Here is a 25,136-nt window from a genome sequence, read left to right on the forward strand (position 1 = left end):
CATGATGGGGTGCTCTGTTGCAGATCTAAATGCCAACAGTTGAAATATATTGATTTGAGATAACGCCAGAACATTATCGATATACGCAGAGACATTCTATTCCTATGCTACTTAAAATCACATCATGGTTTTTAAAGTTTGGCAGGAGGTACCTGCTAACAGCAAAAGCAAAAAGTGCTTTAAACTAATTCCAGTAATACACTTTAAAAGTAGCACTAAACATTCCCATTAAACCCTTAAGGAATTGCAAAGTATTCTACAGGCATTGAGATTCATTCACTTGAAACTGAACTGAAAAATCACTGGTTCTAAAGCTTTAGGAAGGGGGATGGCCTGAATGTGAAGGTGCACCCATTTCCTCCTCGGGTATTACCCTTACAGTGGGACATTTCAATCACCGCACATGCCACTGTCACTGTTCCTTAGACTTCATCTCCCTTTAGACACCGACCTTCAAAATATAATTTCCAAACTGAGCTTTTATTGAATTTACTATAGTTTATTAGAAATGTAATGAAAGTTTTAGGTTGATTTTTATATTAAGTCTTAAAACAAAAGGGGTCATTTTAACCTACACCACCCATTATAGAACCCATCCATTTTTCATTTCCATTGACATCTACTCCACCAGTTTACTGCCCAAGCTGTGAAGGTGGAAATTACCTCCAGTTTAGATATGTTTGTAATAGTTTCTACAGCGTCACACATTACGAGAGTGAAAAGTAATTTGAATCAACTTATTTAAAAAAAACATATGCCATATCTATGACTTTTTATGGAGAATATTAGAGATGTGAGTAATGTTCTCCATAGACAAGTACTAGATATTTTTTGTTTTTGACATACAAATTGCATAGTTCAAGATATGAATTGTTTTTAACTCTTTTATTGTGGTAATTGGGGTTGATAGGAGCTCTCAGTAAATTTGTCTTCAAGATTGTGAATTACTAATAATTGCACTACATTTTGATATTCAATGATCTCCCTCAATGTGACTTTTATTCACGAAATTCTGCACAAGTATAAAATGTCATTGACGCAAGAAAATTAAAGATAGCTGTATAAACAGAAAACAGTGTATTCAAACCTTAATATAGGAATGTGTTATTGAAAGCGTTAGAAAATGTAACGCCATCTATAATCTGATGGCTTCACAGCTACAATGGAAGTAAGTAGATCGATGGGAAATGACCTCAGCTGTCTGATGACATGGTCTCTCATGGAATCATCGAGAAGCTTGTATGGTGATTACATATAGTGATGGTGGGAGCAATAATTCTAGAACTGCCATTGACTTACCACCAATAGAGCTGTTGCCTGGGTGGTCCTCGGCATTTAGTAGCAGTTTGATGCCTGTTTGGTTGCTGATGTGTTCACAGCAGTTGAGAGGGCCCCAGTCTGTGTCTGCCAAGAAAGCAGGGGCTCCATTGCTGTGACAGCACTCAGTCATCATTGGGCTGAGCTCGTCTAGACAGCTGGGGTCACTTTCAGAGAAATCCTGCTCCGGCTGCTCCTGTTTCTGAAGATGGTGCTCCACCAGCAACTGAAGTTCTGCTTCAACAAGAGCACTCGGTTTAATAATTAGTTCATGCTAGCCAGAATGCAGTTACTTGTTTTACCTGTGTAATAAGTTAATTTACATTTGAAGGTCAAAGCCGGTCTCTGGCAAAAGATGATGTGGAGCCACCAAACCAAACTGAATTCTTGTAATTCTTGTAAATCATGCCTACAGCCAACATGCAATTTCTAATAATTTCTCAACTTAAATAAACTGGATAATTCTATTTTACTATTCAGCAACCCTTTCTCATACCCTGTTTCTATAAATCAAGCAATCTCTGCATAATCAAAGTTTGTCCTCTGAAGGTACCCATGTTGAAAAAATGAACTATTGATCACTTCAGAGGCCATTCCAATGCCTAGTTATTCATCCCTACTTTCAATTTTTACAATAAAATAAATAGGAAGGTATTTAACATACGTTTATGTCATTTGCGCTATTGAAAAAAATAGCTAAGCAATGGTCTTCAAAAAGAACACATATGCTAAACTGCCTTTTGTAAGAACAACTTTTTAATTCTGTGTAAACTACAAATTACTCACTCTGGACACTTGCTGAAAATGTAGAAAAACCATGTGCTCTAATAGGGTCACTGAACTATTCAGGACATATGAACCCTACGTACATTGCAGTCAGACAGGTATTCCCTTGACAAGGGTCTGAGAATCACAATGCATCCTTGGTCCCAACTCAATGTACAGATTAATATGATTAGAGACTTTGCCAGTATGGTCAATTTATTCCTATTTCCAAGGCTTAGGTTTAGTCTAAATAAAAACTTACTATTATGTCGCTATGCTGTATGCAACCAGTAAATACTGTCATGTCAGTATAAAAAGTTACCATAAGAACTAAAAGTAACAGCTAAAATAACAGCACTTTTTTATAACTAATAAAAACATATATCTTCTGAATATGAAACAAATTCTTATTTCTACTTACAATTTCAAATGAAAGTGAACCTGCCTTAAGTCCAGCCCCCAAAATGACATTCTTCCTGAGATAAAATATCTAAATCCAGAGTTTCTCATAGCACATACTTCACATTCAGACCTGCTAATGTATTGTGTTCCAATATAGGGTGGTTAATCAATCCAAGCACTGTTTAAACTCTTTGTATTAGACTTTTGGTTTCAACTAACATGGGAAGTTTATTGTAAAACCTGGCCTTCAATAGATACAGTACAGTAAAGACTCCTCAGGTAAGCAAAATGTTTCCCTAAACCAGTCATCAATTAGCTCACTGAGTGTTTTGCACTGATTTGAGTCGGCGGTAATATATCCTTTAAGTAGTCAATAATTGAAGTAATTTTACAATTTCTAGTTCCGCATTTGATTTAGGTGATAAGAAGATGTAATCCCCTCCCATTGAGCTCCTTAACATGTGTCAGTAGCAGGTGATAATACAAGTTCCGCTCAAATAGTTACCACTGGCTGAGATTGTGCCTGTGAAGCAACAACCCATTGTGTTAGAATAAATAAGGAAACATTAGTGTTTGAACAAATGTTCCCTTCTGTTGGGTCTATTAACTGGCTTATACCCATTAAACAGAATAAACCTGTAGTTGCATTCAATTATAGGATTCTCTGGGGGTGATTTTAACCCTACTTGCCTGTCAGAAACCGAATGGGTGGGCAGTCAAAGTCGCCCTTGTTACTTAACCGCCCTGAAACTGGCAGGAGCTCACCGTTGCTGACTTTAACCTGCTCAACTGAACAGTTGGTAAGGACACCCACCCAAAACCATCGAGGCCCTTTATTACATGTTCATGTCAAGTCCCAATGACATCATCGGGACCCAACCATAATTTTAACAGGAAGAAGCCACAGTGAGTTTCCTGCCAGCCCAACCTAGCAGGGAAGAGGATCAAGGCCAGTAGAGGCCCAAAAATATGTTTTTTTTTTTACTTTCCGTATGAGGCCAGGGAGAACAGGAGTGCTCCTCTGGGTCCCACAAGGAAAGCTTAGACCTCTCCTGCCGCGTACTCACTGCCACCCCCCCAATCATGAGCTCCCAACCCCCCACCCACAGGACAGCCCCGGTAGCCAAACCTGCCGAGCCGCACAATTTTCTTCCGCTTTCTGCCGACTGCGTGCTCAGAACAGGTGAGAAGTTGGCCAGGGGTGAGGTCTGGGCGTTAATATACCCCGGCTAGAGCAGCGGGTGAGTTTCAAACTCACACCATTACCCAAATGCCCAAAACTGGTCGGGAGTTAAAAACCGGGTTGCCTTTATCTTGTTATTGTTGTAAGTCTATTTGATTTGAGTAGTAGTTTGCTTTTAGTTTGTACTGTACATATGATGCTTATATTATGTAGATACTCTTTAAGAATTTACTACTCTTTAGGAAATCATGGATAACACATTTTAAAGGTTCTTGATAGTTATACTTTCCATGTATAAAGACATTGTTATGCTATCCCTGACAATCCCTGCCTCCCACCCTTGGAGCACATTGATCAAAATGTTTAGGCCTCTTTTACACAAAATCCTATCAATAAAACCTGTCGGTTAAGTTCTAATGGAAGCTGTAATCTGAATTTATGTCACTTGGACAACTGTATTAGGGAGCTTCAATACATAAGTGGTGTCACTCTGCTGATGATCTTTAGGTTAGGTTTCATTCAGATGAATTTTGTTTACTACAAAGTGATAAAGGAACATTCCTAGCTGGATGCTGAAATTTAACTAACTGGATTTACCATGATGCTAACAAGCCTCTCAGGTTCAATATGTGTTTAGATTCCTCTTTGCCACAGAGAATTTCTTTGTAAAGCATACCAAGTGCTGGTCATATTTACAGTGGGTATCACTATTACATCTACATTGATGAAGATATTGTGCTCAAAAGTGCTATCAGATAATGTACATCAGCTTACAATAATTACACCACAAGTCAGACATAGAAATCCCTGTCAAATCCTCCACGTCATCTAATGTCCATTTAATCATGTTTTGTTAAATTTCAATATTACCCCGGTGTATTCTTTCAACTTAGATAACAAAAGCATTAGCACAAATACATGGAATATTTAAAAAAGATTTTTTTCTCTCCACATTATTCTCTGCCAATATGGTCACCCCCTTCCTAAAGGCATTGACTCATCGATGGGATATAGTTCAATAGGTACCAGACTCTCATCTAAACCACCATTATACATCTATGAGCCTTGACGATGAGTTATTCAGTCTTTAAGGATCACAATCGTGCCTGATCTGTCCTCAAACAACATCTATATACAGTACATGCACAGCCAGCAGGTATCACGCAGGATCACTCAGTACCAATCATGAACAGGAAGTTTCCTAAGCCAGCATCACTGAAGGCTTCCCAATCATTGTCCTGACTTTCGTCAGCTAACTCAGCACAGATAAAAAGTCCAACCTGGGACCTTGCTGGTTTGTGTGATGCAGCTACTCGCTGCTTATTTGGACTCTGCAATTTAAAATGAGTTAACATAGTTTATTCATATCACTGATATTTAGAGAAGAAAGCAAGTGTGAAAAGTGAGTACTTGCCAAAGGAAACAATCAAGGTGAGAGTTTTAAGGAGGACGGATAACATTCATCAAAAATAGGCATGATCACTGGCCTAGATCCATCTTAAAACTGATCCTGATGCCTACATGGTATGGAACTGAACTACACAATTGAGGAAGGTCCCAAGTTTGTCCCCTGATCTATGTTGTGATCCCAGCCACAGAAACCCCTCTCCCCATTCCCACAGATGCCCCTCTCCAGATCCTCACAGATTCCCCTCTCCCAATTCCCATGGATGCCCCCTCCCAATTCCCACAGAAGCCCCTCTCCCAATCCTCACAGATTCCCTTCTCCTGATCCCCACAGATGTCCCTCTCCTGATTCCCACAGATGCTCCCCTCCCGATCCCTACAGATGTCCCTCTCCTGATCCTTACTGATGCCCCTCTCCCAATTCCCACTGATGTCCTCTCCCGATTCTCACAGATTCCCTTCTCCCGATCCCCACAGATGCCCCCTCCCGATTCCCACAGATGCTCCTCTCCCAGTCCCCTTTAATGACTTACCTGAAGATCGCTGCTGGCGACACTGTGCCCCAATCTTCGAGTCCTCTTCTCTGGAAAGCTGCCTAGGGACTTCCCTTAGGCGTCTGCAGCTCGCTGGTTTGATGATAATGAGGCCCGAGGCCCAATACTACGTGCGCCTCAGGCCTATCCATTCAGGCTTAGGGATCAATCACTGTGCCTCCTGCGTGCCCGTTTTTTGGCCTCAAATTTGTAGGCCAATATGGTAAAAAGTAATTTTTCATGGTACTTAGCTTATATGAACTTTAGTAGTGCAAACATAGCTTTGAATTCTGGAGCATCTTTCCGGATAGTTCCTTGATAGTTCTGGAAAAAGCAACCTCGTCCCTCAATTGTTCAGTTAGAAAAGTCAGCATGTACCTCACCCATTCAAGTTTCACGTTTGATTTCCAAATTCTACTTAGTCAGCTAACTTTAGCTGGAGTGCCAGTAGAGATACAACAGTTAGCATCAGCACCCAGGCTAGAAAGAGAAAAATCAGCCGAGGTTGCTGGTTTTGATCGTTATCCAGTTACCCCCTTCTGGAAGGTCCATATGTTTAGTTGTTGGGTGGCAATAGGATCAAGTTCAGATATGTTGGCCTGTATAGGTAAATAGCCTGCTAACATTCAAACCTGAAGAATGCCCGCTGGAGTGCTACCAGTACCATGGAACCTTACCCTAACAAGACCGCCATTAGGAGAAGAATAGGGGTTAAAATCAGTTCTTAAAAATCTGCAAAAAAATGTTTGTTGGAGTAGATGGAAGGTGAGTCAGAAGAAAGTTAATGCTTAATGTGTGTATAAATAAATGAAGCAATAATGCATGAGCACATGTCCCATTGAAAGGAATTGAGCTTAGATTGGCCAACTGAGGCAGAAAAGCAGAGGCTGAAGCTGCCAATTGACTGACTTTTCCTCAATTTCCTACCACAGTGCATGTCTAAGTAGGATATTGTTACTTAATTACATCTTCAAAATGCTGAAGAAAATAACTCCTGATAAACTGACGTCAGCCTGGGAATAATGCAATGCAAGGTGCAGAACCTTACCCTAACAGGAATGACGTTAGGAAAAGAGATAGGGAGAAAATTGGTTTAAAAACTGTATGTCATTTGAAGGTGAAAGAATGGCTAAAAGCCAATTAGAATGTAGGACTAGCCGCAAATATGCTTAAAGAGTATCAGTAATGTAGAATCTGAAGGGTAGCCGGTAGCATATTTATTTATAGAATATTACCTTTGGTTTCATATATTCTGCTACTACAAAAAGACCTGGGATTACTTCAGTATCAGTTACATAATATCACACACTTTGAGGTCTGACCACACTCTTATCAATATTAGCTTACCATCTACGCCATTTACAAATTTCATTCCCAGAAGTGGAAGAACACCACCATCTAAAAACAAATAACATTAATGGCAATTCAAATTATCTTTAATGATATATAGGAACACTGAGTGGTATATATACACAATTAAAGATATTAAGTGGTAGCCAATGGACAAGGATGTAATTAAACTTCAATATTCCCATAGTACAAACTGGTTGGCTTTCATCCTAAATTAAAACACCAGTATTCTGAGAAGTAACTGCAAGACATGTGAAACTACTAAAGTCTAAAAACTTGAGAAATTTAAAAACAAAATTAGATATTTGTAACTGTAATTTAGCCAAAATTTGGGTTAAAGCATTATTTGACTTCAAATGTTTCATTTAACTACTGAATTAATGTAAGTTATTACCTATTATTGTTATATAGCGAGATAACATCTAATTTAAAAGTTAATCAAACCATTTGTAGTTAAATGATCCTTTAATCATTTAGCCACAATTTTAATTTAAAAAAATCTTTGATCAGAATTCCTTTTTTAATAAATCACTTTTAGATAATAATAATAAGTTTATGTATGTGGTTTACCCAGAGCAGTAGTTGCTGTGGTATAAAGTGCTAAAACAGGAACAAGGGTGTTAAAAATCCTAATACATGTAAGTCCCCACTGCTGACCTTTGTACTCCATTGCATAACTGTAGTAAAACAGAAAGGAGGGAAAAAGAGAGAGCAGTAAATGTAATTGTGTACAAAGCAGAGGGGTAAAGTTTGGCAAGAATGTGTAAAGAGGCAGTGTATGTACAGAGAGTGTGGAGAGAGGGAGAGTATGTGCAAAGAAAGAGAGTGTGAGCAGAGACAGACAGAGAGTGTGCAGAGAGAAAGTGGACAGAAAGCATTTCATTGACTTCAAAGGAAAAGAAAATCGGGCGCAATGTAAAATAGGCTGCCCATTCGCCCTCGCCCATTTCCGCGCTAATGGCAAAAACGATTATCAGCCCCCATGTGTAGAGAGCTAAAGAGTGAGCAAATGGGGATAGAGAGAATAAAATGTGTAGAAAGAGGAATCGAGATGTGGAGGAAGGTTTAAGTCTGTTCTTTTCTAGCGTCCATAAGATTGAGGTTTTGTGGATCTTTAATATTTTGGAAAATATATGAGTTCCCATTGATATGAGATTTTGTATCCTTATAGTCAGCGGCTGCAGATAGAAACACAAAGCACTGACGAGCCAAAGTTGTATTCTGATGTCATGTTACAAAATCACTTAGCAAGTGTTCTTATAATGTAAATTTAATCAGTTACTGTTAAATTTCTTCTGTTTCAGATAAATTGATGAAATTAGAGCATTACCCAAAAGAAGATGGACAACCAGTTCAGTCATTCAACCAGTTAATTATTCTCAATGCACATTTGATATCCTTAACTCTCACAGCCTACTTAGAATTTCGGCACTGATACTATGTTTTGTTGTCACTGCCATGCCATGAAGAAACACACGAGGCCATGGCTTGATTGGTGCAATAACATGCTTTACTTATTTTATTTTTTAATTGCCATAGAAGGTTACAGCACAGAAGGAGGCCATTTGACCCATCATGTCTCCACCCTCATTTTGGCACAGCAACCCAAATTCCACTTCCCCTCTTTCTCCTCACTTTGCTATCTTCCTCTGTTTATCCACTTTTCCCTTAAAAAGTGCAAGTCTTTGTCACAACCATTCCCTGTGGCAAAGCAATCTGTGCATCGACAGCCTTCAGCATAAAAATATTGTTCTTAACTTCTCTCTCATTGACCTTTTAGTAATAATTTTAAATTGATGACCCCTTGTCACTAACTCCCCAACCAGAGGAAAAAAACAGTCTTTCTCTATTGTACCCTTCGTAATTTAAAAATTCTCCTCTTAACCTACTCTGCCCCAATGGAAATAGTCTCAGTAGCTTTGTCTCTCCTTATAGCTAAGGATCATCCTGGTGCTGTGGCTGCAATATGCAGTATCTACAGGATGCACTGCAGCAATTCACCAAGCTTACTTTAACAGTACCTCCCATCCCCATGACCTCTACCACCAGGAAGGACAAGAGCAGCAATGTTATCGGAACATCACAAAGCATCGTGACTTGGACATTCTAGCATTATTACTGGGTCAACGTCAGGGCACATAGGGATGAGCAATAAAAATATAGCTTTGCCAGTATCACCCAAATACCATGAACAAATGTAAAAAAAAATCTTGATGTTCTGCTTATTTATTCACCAATGAACAAACTTCCAGCCCCCAAAATTCAAACAGGAAATAACAAATATAGGCACAAATGTGACCCATGCACTATAATTTGGATATCCCTGCTTTTAAATAATTGATTGTGGGAAGTGCTTTAAATAAGGTATTATATCAATGCAAATTTCTTTTTATATCAACTGTGCATTATTCTTTTCAAAAACGTGATATTGGGGTTTTCACACTCAGAGTGGAATTAGACCTTTTTGATTGTATTTCATTTTAAACATACAAAGCAAATCTATTTAATTCCATTAGATGATCTGAAAGTGCACAATTCAAAAGGGGAAACACTAGCTATAGCTGGCTCATTGATTGCATATGTGGTAAGTACCCAAAAATGCACAGCCACTTGCAATACTACTGCTGCCTAAACAGATTGGCTTAACTTTGCTGATTCATGCTTTTTCTTATTTGCATGAATATTAGTCAAACTGCATCATTCAGCTTTAATCTCACATATCAGTGAAAATGTTGCTTTAATGCACTACTTCCCTCTCATTTTCTAATATTTCCTAATGTTGCATTAGTAAAAAATCTTTGTATGAGAAAACTGCTGAGGCCAAATATCTGAATATCTTTGCCGTGTGGCAGTTCAATTGTGATTCCACTAGGCTGTTAAACCAGTCATTTCTTAATCATATGTTAATGCTACTTCTGGATTGATATCCTTTTCTAATAATTGCTTTGAATATAAGAACATAAGTTTTAGAAACCCCACATATCCACCGTCTCACTATATCCCTCAATCTCCTCTTTTAGAAACATTCCATTGCTTCTTGAATCCCTTTGTACGTTGGATCACACAGCAGCAAAGTCTCTCCTTACAGTGAGAGCTACCTTTCCCATTACCTCCATTACAAGAACATTATAGAGCTAAAAGCAAGCAGGAGGATAGAAATCTGCTTTAACATTATAATTCTGAAAGTCGTCTAATGGTATAAGGAAGCTCTGAAGGGAAGACGGTGTATAAAATATGAATCATATACGAGTGTGTTCATCACAGAAATCTGATCCATCTAACCATTATTCAAATATATTTTCAGAGCTTACGCTGTGCCACGAAAATTTTAAATTGTTAGCAAATCACATAAAACCATCAAGCATTATCTTTTTTGGGGGGGGGGGGGGAGGAATTTTTTTCTCCAATATTGTCCTCATCTCTTGATTGTGATGACTCAAGCTAGGCACCAGGTGCCCTCTGGCATCTTACTCAAACAATACTGCGCACAGGTGACCGTTTTCTTCATGTTTGAATGTTGACAGACTTTGTGGCCATGAAGTCATCACAGCCCAGTCCAATCTTCATCTAATTTGTATGCGCACATACTTTTCAGTGTATAGTGTTCAGGAGGAGGAATCCAGGCTGATTCCTGCCCGCCCCCTCCCCTCGATAGCCTTAGGGAATCTGCAGCAATTGTCAGATCCCAGACTGGGATCAGCTAACTCAGCACAGACTGGATATTGAATCTGGAAACGCCTTGAGACTTTTGATACAGTTCTATATCAACTGGGTCACTGGGGGAAGCCCGTGTGTCTGTTACACTGCCCGGGTCATTTGTCAGATATGGCAAACAAAGACTAAACATTTTTGCAGTGTTTTCTAGCTGTTTCACAGACTTTAAAGGTTTGTCTTACAGCCATATTTATTATCTGGAAACTGTTACTGTCATTGCATTCATAAGACAAAGAAAATATAAGTTTATTAGATATTAGATTGTTAAATACACTGGTTAGTCTGGTTATGTATATTTTTAGAAAGTTGTATGTTTCGGTGCATTTGGCAACTTTAGCGACAAAGAATTCTGGAATCTTCTTCCCTTCTTCCAGTCATTCAGAAGTTTTCAATTCTAATCCCAATCATTGGACTTTGTTCCCCCAATATGGAGATTTTGCTAACTGTCAGCTGGGATATCAAAGGGAGTATCATCAGTAACAGAGTGTTCAGCCTCAAAGAGGAGCAAAGGCTCATTGGATCAGTGTAATCCACAGAAACACACCTACCAACTGATCATAGCGTGTCACTGAAGGTCATCAGGGAGAAGGTTGAACCATGACCATCCTATTCTTTTCGTTGACGTACTAAGGGCAACAGGTGGCAACAGAAAAAAAAAAGCTAGTGGGTAGTGGGAGTACAACAGCAAATTAGCAAGAGTCCTTTTAACTCAACTGCATTTATATCTTTGTAATTTTGCTGTTACAAAGTTCTGTATTTGCTGATTCTTCAACAAATAAACTATGACCGGTTTGATAAGATATTAGATAGGTTCAATTCTTAGAATATCCAGGAAAAGTCTGCATTGAAACCCCTACTTATGGCAGTCACGTAGGTAAATTTGTTCTGAATTAAAACCTTTATCTGTTGTATGCTTAATGTAACTAATTAATTTTGGGGCAGTTTTTGAATTAACTTGGTGATATATAACCTGTGATGTCATTATATTGTGACATAATCAGATTGTGCTTGTTATATCTGCTTACTGGCACAAGTTTACTGGCCCACGTTTTTGAACTTTTAATGGCACAATGTTATTTGATGGTTTCAACATCTCATGATGTGTAGTGAATTCTAGGACATCGGGGTTCAGTTTTTATTTTAGCTATAGTGTAAACGTGGCAATATCAGATGGGTTGCCCATTATACACCTGTCCCAATATTTGTTTTTATTGAGGTTAATGGAAACTAAAATCGGGACATGTGTATAACAGGTGGCTGATCCAATATCACCCTGTTTACACTACCTCCAAAAGTTAAAATTACCCCCATTGTGTCAGCTTTGGCTGTTACCCAGGAGCCAACACAATGTTACTCCACCACCAGACCACCATCTTTGGGCAATCTGGGTCATAGGTTATGCAGCCATAATGGTTTGGATTTTGGCAACTGTAAACTATGGGGGTGAATTTCCGTGCAAGCACTTCCACTTTTCTGCCGTACCTTTGATGGAAGTAGCTCGGACACCTCAAAAAATGGCGTAAATACCATTTACACATTTATCCAGGATTTCCACAGCTATTCCAGTAAAGTTAAGATGGATGAATGGGAGAATCCTTGCCGAAATTCATCACCTATGATTTTTGAACTGTGTGCTCTACTTGGGACATAACTTTGCCATAGAAATAACTGAAAAACAAAGGCTTACATCACAAGTTACAATGTGCCAAGTAACTTACAGCAGTGTTGTCCAACACGCTAGGCACTAGCCACATATGGCTAATTGGGAAACCAGATGAGGATAATTGCATTTCTGATTAGTAAATACAAGATGAGTAATAGACCATCATTGGCTTGTGATCTCAATAATCATATCCACATATCATCTACATGTTTAACCTTTTGTGCGTTTGTTGGTAAAATGGTAAGGTGAATAGCAGAATGTGCACGTGTTTATTGAGCTTGTGAGTGCTTTACTTCCTTGGTTACTGAATAGTGGTAGGTGTTCATTAAGTAAATATACACATATGAGGTACATTTATATGTATTGTGTGAGTGTATGCAAGGCATTTTCTACTAAAAATTGTGCATGTGGCTAAAACGGTGCCTCCATAGCCACACCTGTGGCTTGTCAGCAATTTCTATTGGAAAACATTGACTTATGGGATATGAGGCTCAGAGCAGGTCAGAGTTAGAATTGAAATTCAGCACAGGCCAACTCTTCAGTCAAGGCCAGTCTATAACATCTTCACACCGGGGTCAAATAGTACATCTGAATTATACACGTGTAGGAATGTGGCAATTAAAATTAGTAATGAATGTAAACTCATTAAAGCTTTATTTATATCAGGAGTTTTAAATTGGACTCACTGCATTTTTAAATGGGATTCAATCCAATTAGTAATGAAATATTAAAACAGCTATTTTTCCCCATTTTTTTGTTTCATTAAAAGCCTGTACTAAACTTCATTTTTTTTTGAGGATGTAACTGGTAGAATAGATAAGGGAGAACCAGTGGATGTGGTGTATTTGGACTTTCAGAAGGCTTTCGATAAGGTCCCACATAAGAGATTAGTGTGTAAAGTTAAAGCACAAGGGATTGGGGGCAAGGTACTGACTTGGATAGAGAACTGGTTGGCAGGCAGGAAGCAAAGAGTTGGAATAAACGGGTCTTTTTCCGAGTGGCAGGCAGTGACTAGTGGGGTACCGCAGGGATCGGTGCTAGGGCCCCAGCTATTCACAATATATATTAATGATCTAGACGAGGGAACTAGATGTAATATCTCCAAGTTTGCAGACGACACAAAGCTGGGTGGGCGTGTGTGCTGTGAGGAGGATGCTGAGATACTCCAGTATGATTTGGACAGGTTGGGTGATTGGGCAGCTGCATGGCAGATGCAGTATAATGTGGATAAATGCGAGGTTATCCACTTTGGTGGCAAAAACAGGAAGGCAGATTATTATCTGAATGGCAATAGATTGGGAGAAGGGGACGTGCAACGAGACCTGGGTGTCCTTGTGCACCAGTCGCTGAAGGTAAGCATGCAGGTTCAGCAGGCGGTTAAGAAGGCAAATGGTATGTTGGCCTTCGTAGTGAGAGGATTCGAGTACAGGAACAAGGATGTCTTGTTGCAGTTGTACAGGGCCTTGGTGAGACCACACCTTGAGTATTGTGTGCAATTTTGGTCACCTTATCTGAGGAAGGAGGTTCTTGCCATGGAGGGAGTGTAGCGAAGATTCACCAGACTGATACTTGGGATGGCAGGAATGACATATGAGGAGAGATTTGGTCGATTGGGCTTATACTCGCTGGAGTTTAGAAGAATGAGAGGGGATCTCATTGAAACTTATAAAATTCTAACAGGACTAGACAGACTAGATGCAGGAAGGATGTTCCCGATGGCGGGGGAGTCCAGAACCAGGGGTCACAGTCTAAAGATAAGGGGTAAGCCATTTAGGACAGAGATGAGGAGGAATTTCTTCACCCAGAGTGGTGAACCTGTGGAATTCTCTACCACAGAAGGCAGTTGAGGCCAATTCATTAAATATATTCAAGAAGGAGTTAGATATATTTCTTAAGGCTAAAGGGATCAGGGGATATGGAGAGAAGGCAGGGACAGGGTACTGAATTTGGATGATTAGCCATGATCTCATTGAATGGCGGAGCAGGCTCGAGGGGCCGAATGGCCTACTCCTGCTCCTATCTTCTCTGTTTCTATGTTTCTATGTAGAAGTCTGTACTAATCTTTTACTATTTGTTTTATTGCTAATTGTCTATGTGACAATAATCATTGTAATCTGAAATGGCAGTGTTTATGAAGTCTAAGTAAGGGATGTGCTCACATCTTTCAAATTTGTTTTGCATTGGTAAAAACACCTGTTTGGAGAACCATTGATTGATTTCCTGCATGGATTGCAAATAATTTCAGCTTTATTATCCAAATGTGGTGTCCCCAAAAAAAGTTTTCCTCCTTAATCGGGATAGTTCTAAATCCCTTGCTATAAATATATTATTGTAATGAGTGGAATGAAGCCTTGTGTTGGCCAGTACAGATCAGGCTTGTGAAAGTGTATCCAGTGCAGGGCTATGTGAATGCCGGTTAGGAAACAATTATGCATTCAATGTGATGGTATCAGTGGCAGAAGGCACCTTCAATATCCGTTTTAATTTAACCTTTCCATTTTAAATTCAGAAAAGCGCTGAAGATGAAGGAACCAAATTATCTCTGGGGCTTTTGACCTGTGCCCTTATTTTTACAAGGAATCAAGTAAGATAAAGGACTTTAAGTCAGTCAGACTTAATTACTGAGTTAATTAGATCCCCTTTTGATTGTAGGTTAAAGTGCCAAAATAAGATGTCACATCTACTATTGTTAAATTGATTCACTGCAGTGTAAAACCAGCAGGTTAATGATTCACCTATTGTCAATTCATGGCAAATCATTTAATTTACTCACTGCATTCTTTGGATGAGAACTAGTTCAACCCAGTTCACAACAGAGATTGTTGCTGAGGCAAACTGGGTCAGAAGGACTTCAGTCAGCTTTAGCAAAGGACAAATGTAAAAAGTCACACAACACCAGGTTATAGTCCAACAGCTTTCTTTGAAAAAAGCTTGTGATTTCAAATAAAGCTGTTGGACTATAACCTGGTGTTGTGTGACTTTTTACATTTGTCCACCCCAGTCCAACTCCGGCATCTCCACACCTTAGCAAAGGACAGTACACATGCACAAGCAGAATTTGGAACAGTACCTGAACAGTACCTTTCATAGTTGGAGGTGTGTATACACTCTTCTTTCTCTGTTGAGGTGACATCTCAGCATTCTAGTAATAAAAAATAACACATCAATAGCATTAAATCGATGGAATCACATGGACTTCCTGAACAGTTCCTGAGGAATACACTAAGAGAAGTTTTAGAAATTGATGTAATGTATTAGCATATTGATTTAAAAAAAATTATGAACTGCTCAAAATTGCAGAAATATGCTTCATTTGACAACCTGTCGTCAGCAACAGAAGCAACAAGTATTTCACCTTAGCAGGTCTGTTAAAAAAAATTCTGTTGCTTTATTATGCCATAATTCTGCACCTAAAATAAATGAATCTAAAGTAAACAAAATAATTTTTGTTTGAAACTTTTTTATAAATAAATCTAGTTCATGAATACTTCCTAGAAATCTATTTAGTGTTTCAAGATAATAATCAAATTAGAATCCTACTCTCACATTCACTGATGTTCCCAGAATTAATCGAGCTCAGCACAACACTTACACATGAGGAATCGATATTTTAGCTGGTGTTACAATCCTTTATTTCTGAGTCTAGATTTGGAACCATGGGGGAGTAATTGGGCGCATCGCACCTGATGAGTGCAGCGGGGACCAATTCCTATGGAGGCTACCAAGTTACAGGAGAGAGCTCTGGGACTCGCCTGAATTGCTGGCTTCCCAGAAGTCCAGGTAATAATTGACTGTACATACATTGCCCTGCATGCTCCGTGTGAAGACCTCAGAGTATTCATGAACAGGAAGAGCTTCCACTCTATGAATGTGCAGCTGGTGTGTGACCACAGGCAGTGAATAATGCAGGTCTGTGCCCGGTTTCCTGGCAGTCATCATGATGCCTTTGTCCTGTGCCAGTCGTCAATCTCCCCTCTCTTTTTTTATATTCGTTTATGGGATGTGGGCCTTGCTGGCATGGCCAGCATTTATTGCCCATCACTAATTGCCCTTGAGAAGGTAGTGGTGAGCCACCTTCTTGAACCACTGCAGTCCGTGTGGTGGAGGTACTCCCACAGTGCTGTTAGGTAGGGAGTTCCAGGAGTTTGACCCAGCGACGATGAAGGATTGGCGATATACTTCCAAGTCAGGATGGTGTGTGACTTGGAGGGGAACTTGGAGGTGGTGCTGTTCCCATGCGTCTGCTGCCCTTGTCCTTCTAGGTGGAAGAGGTCGTGGGTTTGAGAGGTGCTGCCGAAGAAGCCTTGGCGAGTTGCTGCAGTGCATCTTGTAGATGGTACACACTGCAGCCACGGTATGCCGGCGGTGGAGGGAGTGAATGTTTAAGGTGGTGGATGGGGTGCCAATCAAGCGGGCTGCTTTGTTCTGGATGGTGTTGAGCTTCTTGAGTGTTGATGGTGCTGTACTCATCCAGGCAAATGGATAGTATTCCATCACACTCCTTACTTGTGTTTTCCACTTGGACCATCAGGTCAGAGGTTGGCTGCTTGGGGACAAGGTTCTATCCCCTGAAAACCAAACTCGTGACTCCTGTGAGGAAACTGAGCACAGAGGCTCCGCAACGCTACAATCAAAGGTCCTTCATTACAGCCCCGAGGGGGTCTCCAGAATCATCCTATTCTTCCTTCATTCTCCACAACTTGGCCCTGCCAAGGGGACAGCCTTTGGAGCAGACATGGAGGAGCAAATTGAAGAGGAAGACCAGGCATCTAAGGACAACGAGGATGAGCCAGGGTCAGCAATACTGCCAGCTCTGCGTCAGCAACTAATCAGTAATAGGTTCTGTTGAATCATTCCTCCCTCCAATGCACCAAATGTCCCTCCAAGCTTCACTACCCAGCTGACGAATGCCCTAATCTTGAACACGATCATCAATGCAATAAAAAAAATGAAGCACAGCAGCAAACTGGCCAATCATAGTTCATTTCAAATTTATTTACAGTTCTGCTTGAGAACTAAAAATCAATCTTGTGCAAACCCGAGTGCCTGTCTTCTGTGCTTGTTTGCCTATTCTGACTCCTAAGAGGTGCTTCTCCAGTGGCAACAGCATAGGAGGTGAAAGGCTTGAGGACACCTGAGATGGCCGTGTTGGGCAACCTCGAGGAGCTCTGGCCATAGTAGGCCCCAGCAGCAGACTACAGCATCTCGGTGGCAGCCAAAACAGTCTGGCTCCACTGGCCATCAGCACCAACACGGGCATCAGGAATGGACAGCATGTGCCTCTCCCATGTTGCCAATGCCACTGTCATAGAACTGCGCCTCAGCACTCGCACTGCTCTGCACGAGAACAGATTCCAGGACTGAGATGGTGCTTTGGAAGCCCCTTTCCATAGACTCCATCAAGCTTTGGAAGTCAGAGTAGAGCCAAGATGGCAGCAGTCTGAGCTTCCATCAAAGCTGTCAGAGCAGTTGGCAGAAGTTCCAAAACAGTGGGACCTGCTGCAGTGTTCATGGAGCTAACCACATGCTCCATGGTTGACTGCATTGTTTCTATGCCTCTCTGGAATATCGCACACAAGTTGAAGTTGGACTCCTCCATGCTCCCCGACATTGCTCACAGCCTCACTGGCAGGCAGCCCAGTGCATTGAATAGTTTGTTGTGCACACCCATCAGTTTTCTTCTATAAGTTGGGCCCTGGAAATCATCAGCTGCCTCCTCTGCAGCAGGCCGAGGATGCGAGCTCGCTGTCCAGCGATCTAGTTCCTGGGCCATCTTATTCCTCAGGTCCTTGTTTCTGTGCTTTTGTGTTGGGTGAATCTCCCAGTTCAGACCCCTCTACCTGATCCTTTACACAATGTGAGGTGCCAATTTCTGAGCTGGTGCCTGCAAGAGTAAGGTTGAGTGACATGTGTGCTCTAGAAGGCTATCCTCTTCCTCTGATCAGAGGACCCTCTATTTCTGCTGGACCTAGAAAGGAAAGAGAGGGACAAGGGTTAGCAGTTAGTGATTAGGGTAAGCAGAGAGAGACAAGAGTGAGCTCAAAGCAGGGCCACTTTGTCATGCAGAGAGTGTGAGAGAGATTTCAGTGAGGGTAAAGTGGTCAAACACCCCGTGAAGTCTGTCCTTGAGCTTCACTAGGCTCAATGCTCCCGACCCATCCCCTGCCCACGATATCCATGGCAGCCTTTTCCCATATGGAGAGAACGTGGACGAAAGGTCTTCTGTTATGTTCCTGCTCCCTGTTGTTGTGCATCAGCTTGTCCTGCAAGGAAAAAGGGAGCATGTTAGTGTGTGGTCCAGTGAAAGGTTATGAAGATATGGCTGTCAGGATGGAATAGTGTTGCTGCTGCATGAAAGATGGCACAGGTGTGAAGAAATGAGGAGCAAGAGGAGTGAATGTGAGGACAGTAGCAGGTGCAGAGTGTACTAGTGGCAACTGAAGGAGATTGAGTGAGGTGTGCTGCGGTGATTGGAGGAGAGTGATGAGAAGTGGGGCAGGGAAGGATTGTTGGGGCAACAGGTGGTGTGGGCCATGGTGAGAGTAAGAGGGATGTGAATAGTAATCTTACCTTATCAGCTCTAGTGAGAACATTGAAATTCTTCCGATGTTGCAGCCAGGTCCTGGGTGCAATGCTCCTGGCATTCACAAGCTCCACCACCTCTGACCACTGCTGCCGCACAAATTACCTAGACAGACTTTTGCCCTCGGGAGGAAATAGCAGCGCCTTCATCCTGGTAACCTCACACCAACACCTCCAGCGCAGCGTCGCAGAATCGGGGGACCTTTGTTCCAGCACCTCTGTTTGGCATTTTTCTCTATCTAAAGATAAATCATCTCACAGCAGCCTCTCCTTTAACAAGTGTAGGCTGACTTTAAATGGCATTTAAATTTCCACACCCCTCCCCCACGGAGTGCTGGCAGCTTGCCATCCATATTAAAATGAGGCATACGCTCACATGTCTCTCGTTGACATCATCAGCCACGCACTTTCAATGACTTGCCAATTTTGCGCTGGTTCCCAAAGATAACTCAATTTCTCGGCCCATGTCTCAGATTCTCTTTTTTTAATCATAACAGTATTTTCAATTTTAAAACTTTATTTCCCCTTAATTTTTCAGTCCTATGAGTTTAATGTTTGGCTGAACAATAATTGCTTTAGAATAAGATGTCACTCCACCTTAAATGAACGTATTCAAATCTGATCAGTTAACAGCCCGGTGAAAGAGATCTTAAATTAACTATAAAAATGTTTATGTGGCTCTAGGAGGCTCTCTTAGAATCTCGCAGCTGTCATTTAATAGTAGTAGCCACATTGATCAACCTATTTTTAGTAATGTATGAAGGAGATAGTAAATGTATTGTTCAACTTACCTCGCCTTGTGGATTATTCTCCCTCTTTTCATCTACTTCTGTATGAGAAAATAGAAAAAAAATTGTAAAATGCAGACATCCTCTTTTACAATCAGCAGATTAGTAATATTGCATGTTTTAATTCATATTTTATTTAATATAGCTTCTGCAGTAAGCTATGGCCTATAACAATGTACAACCAGAAGGGGTTGGGCATCTGACTAGATTAATATGAGTGACACTGTGGGATAATGACTATATTATTGAATTCTACTGGCTGTCAAAACTGATGTATATTTCATTTTGTAATAAAATGAGGTTTAGATTAATCATATTAATGTAGCTCAAAAATGAGGGGGCAATGTTGAAATATTACCGTGACACGCAAACAAAGGGACAGGTTCTGATCTGCGATAATGTCATTTACTCAATTCACAGGACATAAAATTGTCCAGTTAAATGAAATTGAATTTGCAGACAGAGGTTGGGTGATTTCTACTGCTATATGCTTTCATCAGTTCACTGATACCTATTCCAGAAAAAGAGCGATGTGCTCCCGCACGTCACCATTAGTTGATTGATGAGTTGGAATGTGGTGCTGATTTGCATTTTATATCAGTTTTTAAAAGCATTCTGTTACTTGCCATAGCTCTTGCCAACCTGTGCCTAAATGTTCTAGACATAGATACACGAGGTGTTATTGCTTAAATATCTACTTAGAGCATGGGACACCACTACAAACAAGCCTCTTCTCGGCAGCCAATCAGACGGTTCAATACAAAGCAGCTTTCTTGCTGACTCTGCTAAATATATACAAAAAAAACTGCATATTTCCTACTTTGAAGGACCAGCAATACAGATCGGGACTAGTTTCATTTTTAAAAGTGTATTTCGCACAGAATAGTCAAAAAAATAATTAATCAGGATGAGTTGGCAAACTGCATTTTAATTTCACATCAGAACCCGTAAAATTTAGAACTTGCAAGGTCAAAGTTGAAGTTGAAGTTTCAACCCAGATCCTACATATTAAGTGGCAAAATTTGCTAAATCAGCAAAGATTTTCTAAATCAACAAAGAAAACAGCGGCAATTCTTCTCACTACTTCCCCCCACCACAGGTATACACCCTTAGGTTGATCAGCATGAAAATCTGGCCAAGGGAAGAATGATAGTATTCCTCTCCTCCCACAAGACCATTAGACCAAACCACAAACCCTTTTTTGTTCAGCAGGGTGCCTAAGACACACACAAACTCATCCGTGTGTTTACAAATCTCCAAAGGCTGGGTCATTGAATATATTTAAGGTGGAGATAGACAGATTTTTGAAAGATAAGCAAGTCAAGGGTTATGGGGAGCGGGCAGGGAAGTGGAGTTGAGGCCAAGATCAGATCAGCCATGATCTTATTGAATGGCGGAGCAGGCTCGAGGGGCCAAATGACCTACTCCTGCTCCTATGTTTTATGTTCTTATGTATTGTTCAAAAGAAGCTACTGAGCAATCCAGACAGGGAACGTTTCTGTTTGCTCGATATAGAGTGCGCATTATCTCCCTGTAAGGATTCCCCACTTACCCAAGTCCAGAGAAATTAGCAAGAGCTGTTTTAGGGACTTCCCTTTTTTTAAATTGAAAATCTGGAGAAATGCCCGTTTTTCATTGCAATTTGCAATTGCTAACGAAATTGCAGGAATACATGGTTTTGTTACTTGAGTTCTGCGAGAATGAGTAACAAAATTGTAATAGTCAATCACAATCCACATGTAATGAAGATCCTCTGATATTTCTCAAACAGCTAATAAGCCTCCTAACTGGTGTAAATGTCAGAAAGTTCATTAATCCAGCTTTGGAGTATACGACTTTTGTGCAAAATGGCTCAGCAAGAATAAAGAACATTTCAATTTACCAATGAGGCTGTGCATGTGTTCAGCTTTGTTGGGAAGGAAGGAGGGTTAAGGTATACTTTGTCATACACTTTAACACTTTACATAAAGAGCTGGGCCCCTCCAAAAGTAATAATAAGCAAACTTTGGGGGGGGGTGGGGTTCATTTTGAGGGTGTGCCGATTTCCTCTGGATCATATTGTCGTATTTGCTGCAGGTATTTGATGAAATTCTATTATGCTGAGATCAACTGTTAATAATGAGAATATAGTCACCATATTGCTCTGACAGTCAGAGGGGGAAATTTCAGCTTTGAAAACCCCCTGTTCAGTGAAGTGCAACTTCATCAACAAAAGACACTGCAGCATTACTAGCATTCACGTTTTGTTAATGATTTAATGGCGTGGATTTTCTGGTGGAAATGACGGCAAACTCTCAGCATTCACCATCATTACCCCTCTGAAACTGACCGTAACTTCAGGATTTAACACATGTGCACCTAAACGCGGAAATCCTGAAGTTGCAGTCAGTCATTCACTACTCCGACATAGGCTGCGCTGTTGAACTCACCATAGCCGGCAATCAGTGAAATCATTTGAACTGATGAAAACATAAGCTCTTCCGATCTAATTAAACACCCCATTAAAAGATAGGCCTTGTTTGAATAGGTGTAACTGGGGTTTTAACAACATATTGACTGCTGAGCAACCGTTCTGGCCCTGAAAAACTAATTTTATATTTGTGGAATGTCAAATTTCTCCAATATGACAGAAAATTACTAGGATTCAAAATAATTTTAAAAATCAAATTTGTTCATGATTTTCAGCCCATGTGCTTGTCCCAATCTTTATTTCGCTCTCTGTAAAAAAAATTAAAAGTGAATTGACTCTGCTTTTTATTTCCTGGTTTGCTGTCTGTGAGAATTCTTCAACGTGATTGGCTGCTTAAACAGCTTGATGACATCACTGCTGTATTGCACTGGGGATACCCTATTTACAGTGCTACATTCAATTTAACGTAGAGAAAGCTTAAGTTTTCGCCACAGAAATAGCTAGATCTTTGTGGGCAGCTCTTTTCGTGGTTAGCAGCATTTGCTGTCGCTTCACCGCTAACCGCAAATTCCGGGCCATTGATTCTGCATTATTGTCTTAATACTCACGATTCACAGGGATACATTAAAACAATTGTGCAAAATCGATAAATTGTCAACAAAATCACAAGTGTTGTCAGCTGCACAATACCTAGGGAACAGAAGAGATTAGCCACTTTCAAACCGGTCATTTCCTCATTGTTCTGGACGATAAACTCTGTGCCAGGATGTACTGTACTGCACTGTCTTTAACAATCACATTATTTATGATGCAGTCCCCATTAGACTGATAGTGCACTTTGTTCCATGATAATTTCTGTGCTTCGGGCTGACGGGAAGGTGTGCTGGTTGGCCTAGGCCTTGATTTTAACTTGGGGTAGGATCGGTGGGTGGGATGGGGCAGAAGCAGGAATTCGGGCAGCAGGAGACCACTGATGGGAACTTGTAGGAGCAGTCCCCAGCACAAGATAGTCCATTTAAGAGCTACCCTAATGATGAATCATTTCCACACTAGGCAAATAAGAAGGTGCACAACTCCAAAGGCTCTATCAGTGTTGCTTTGCAACCAGCGATGAGGAAATTCATGAGAGACATGCAGATTATATGGACCTTTTACTTTTCCTTCCTCCCTATAAAGAAGAGATTCGCCGTCACCCTGTACCTCTCCCAGATAAACTGTCAGAGAGCAGGAACACATTGTGTGGAAAATATTAATCTCCACTTCTGTATCTTGATCGAATACACAATAATCAAATTATGTCACAAAAAGATATTGCAGAAATGCTTGTACCATTCTCTCAGTAATATTATCGGTGGCCTTCAATAGGAAGCATTGTCTCAAACAGTTATTTGTAAACCTTAATTTCTGAGCCAAGTTAACATGAAGGTTCTTCCCCAGAATTATACCATAATTATAGTTGGATATTTAAATAATAGCATTGATAAAAAAATTATATTTGTGTTAAAGCAGCTGTGTACTTGGTTCAATTGTTGACTGTTAGGCACATTTCTTAATTATTTAGAAAGTACTTAATAAACAATTTTCTTTTCTTTAAAAAAGAGGAAAAGCACAGAAGGGACCAAAAATAGCATCTTTGCTGATCATGAGGGAAATGGCTGAAATAGAAACTGTCAAGCAATGTGTTGAATTTGACCCCGATCATAGAACCATTTGCCCCAATTTTAGGCTCAACCTCGAGTTCAGAGGTGAAAACCCACGTAGATGTAAAAAATACAGCTAGAAACATTTATTGTCAGATCCAAGGATGAACAAAGGTATTTAGCTACAGAACTACTAGTTATTGTGAACCTGAGAACAAAAGTAGGATTCTTTGGAGAAAGTCATAAGTGAAACATAAAAATAAAATGGATTCCTGTGAAATACACTAAGCTGCCTTGCTGTGTATTCAGGAAAACTGAGGCACATATTCAGTATTTAGATCAAGCAACCCTCAATTCACCAAATAGTTTGAAGCTTCAATTGTGTCTTTTAGGGTGATCTCCTAGGCCTGTTTCTTTTCATCATTGTTGTCAATCAAGTGATGTTCAGGTCAATTTCTGCTTTACAACCAATCAAATAAAGTTCAGCAGTGATCCAACTAAAACTTTAGCCACTAATACAAAAAGAAAATACTGCAGATGCTGGAAATCTGAAATAAAAACAGAAAATGCTGGAGAAACTCAGTAGGTCAGGCAGCATCTGTGAACAGAGAAACAGAGTTAACATTTCAGGTCGATGACCTTTCATCAGAACTGGAAAAAAGCAGGAAATGGAACAAATTTTTAAGCAAGTGAAGAGGCTGGGAAAGCGGGGAGGGGATGAAAGAACAAAAGGGAAGGTCTGTGATAGGATGGAAGGTGGGAGAGATTAAGAGATATTCAAGGCAAAAGGAGATGGTAATGGAACAGGTTAAAGAAACAAAGGATGGCTCTTTGTGTAAATTGTGCTGGCAGAATGAAAGACAGCTGCCATGTGGGGGAGAAGAAAAAAAGACACAGACAAAAAGTGTGGATAAAAAAAAAAATATATATATATATATGATAGGGGCCGAGGTTATGATCTGAAATTGTTGAACTCTATGTTGAGCCCAGAAGGCTGTAAAGTGCCTAATTGAAAGATGAGGTGCTGTTCCTCGAGCTTACGCTGTTGACATGGCCCTTGACCGTGTCTGTTCTATCTCCCACACTTCTGCCCTCACCCCTGCCCCTGCCCCTCCCTCCTGAAACCACGACAGAGTTCCCCTTGTCCTCACCTTTCACCCCACCAGCCTCCACATTCAACGAATCATCTTCCGCCATTTCCGCCACCTCCAGCGTGATCCTACCACCAAATGCATCTTCCCCTGACCTCCCCTTTCAGCATTCTGTAGGGACCACTCCCTCCATGACACCCTTGTCCACTCCGCTATCACCCCCAACACCCCTTCCCCTTCGTCCAGCACCTTCCCGTGCAAGCGCAGGAAATGCAACACATGCCCTTATAC

General features: G+C 40.6%; 1 protein-coding gene across 9 annotated transcripts in view; it reads right to left on the reverse strand.

The window, feature by feature from the left end:
* Positions 1-25,136, reverse strand: part of ppp1r1c (protein phosphatase 1, regulatory (inhibitor) subunit 1C) — a 169,053-nt gene that overhangs the window by 52,510 nt on the left and 91,407 nt on the right. For 4 of the 9 annotated variants that reach the window (XM_085985957.1, XM_085985952.1, XM_085985948.1 and 1 more), the window contains exons 3-6: positions 19,708-19,745; positions 15,416-15,476; positions 6,955-7,005; positions 1,300-1,551 (exon numbers count right to left, since the gene is read on the reverse strand). In XM_085985957.1, coding sequence (XP_085842083.1) covers positions 1,300-1,551; positions 6,955-7,005; positions 15,416-15,476; positions 19,708-19,745 — 402 coding nt within the window. Of the gene's footprint in view, positions 1-1,299; positions 1,555-6,954; positions 7,006-15,415; positions 15,477-19,707; positions 19,746-25,136 lie in introns of all 9 variants that reach the window. The other 5 variants (XM_085985949.1, XM_085985955.1, XM_085985950.1 and 2 more) reach the window with 3 other exon arrangements.

Source organism: Somniosus microcephalus, chromosome 4 (assembly GCF_052327205.1).
Source record: "Somniosus microcephalus isolate GS21.2 chromosome 4, FLI_Smic_1.0, whole genome shotgun sequence".
Lineage (NCBI taxonomy): Eukaryota > Metazoa > Chordata > Chondrichthyes > Squaliformes > Somniosidae > Somniosus > Somniosus microcephalus.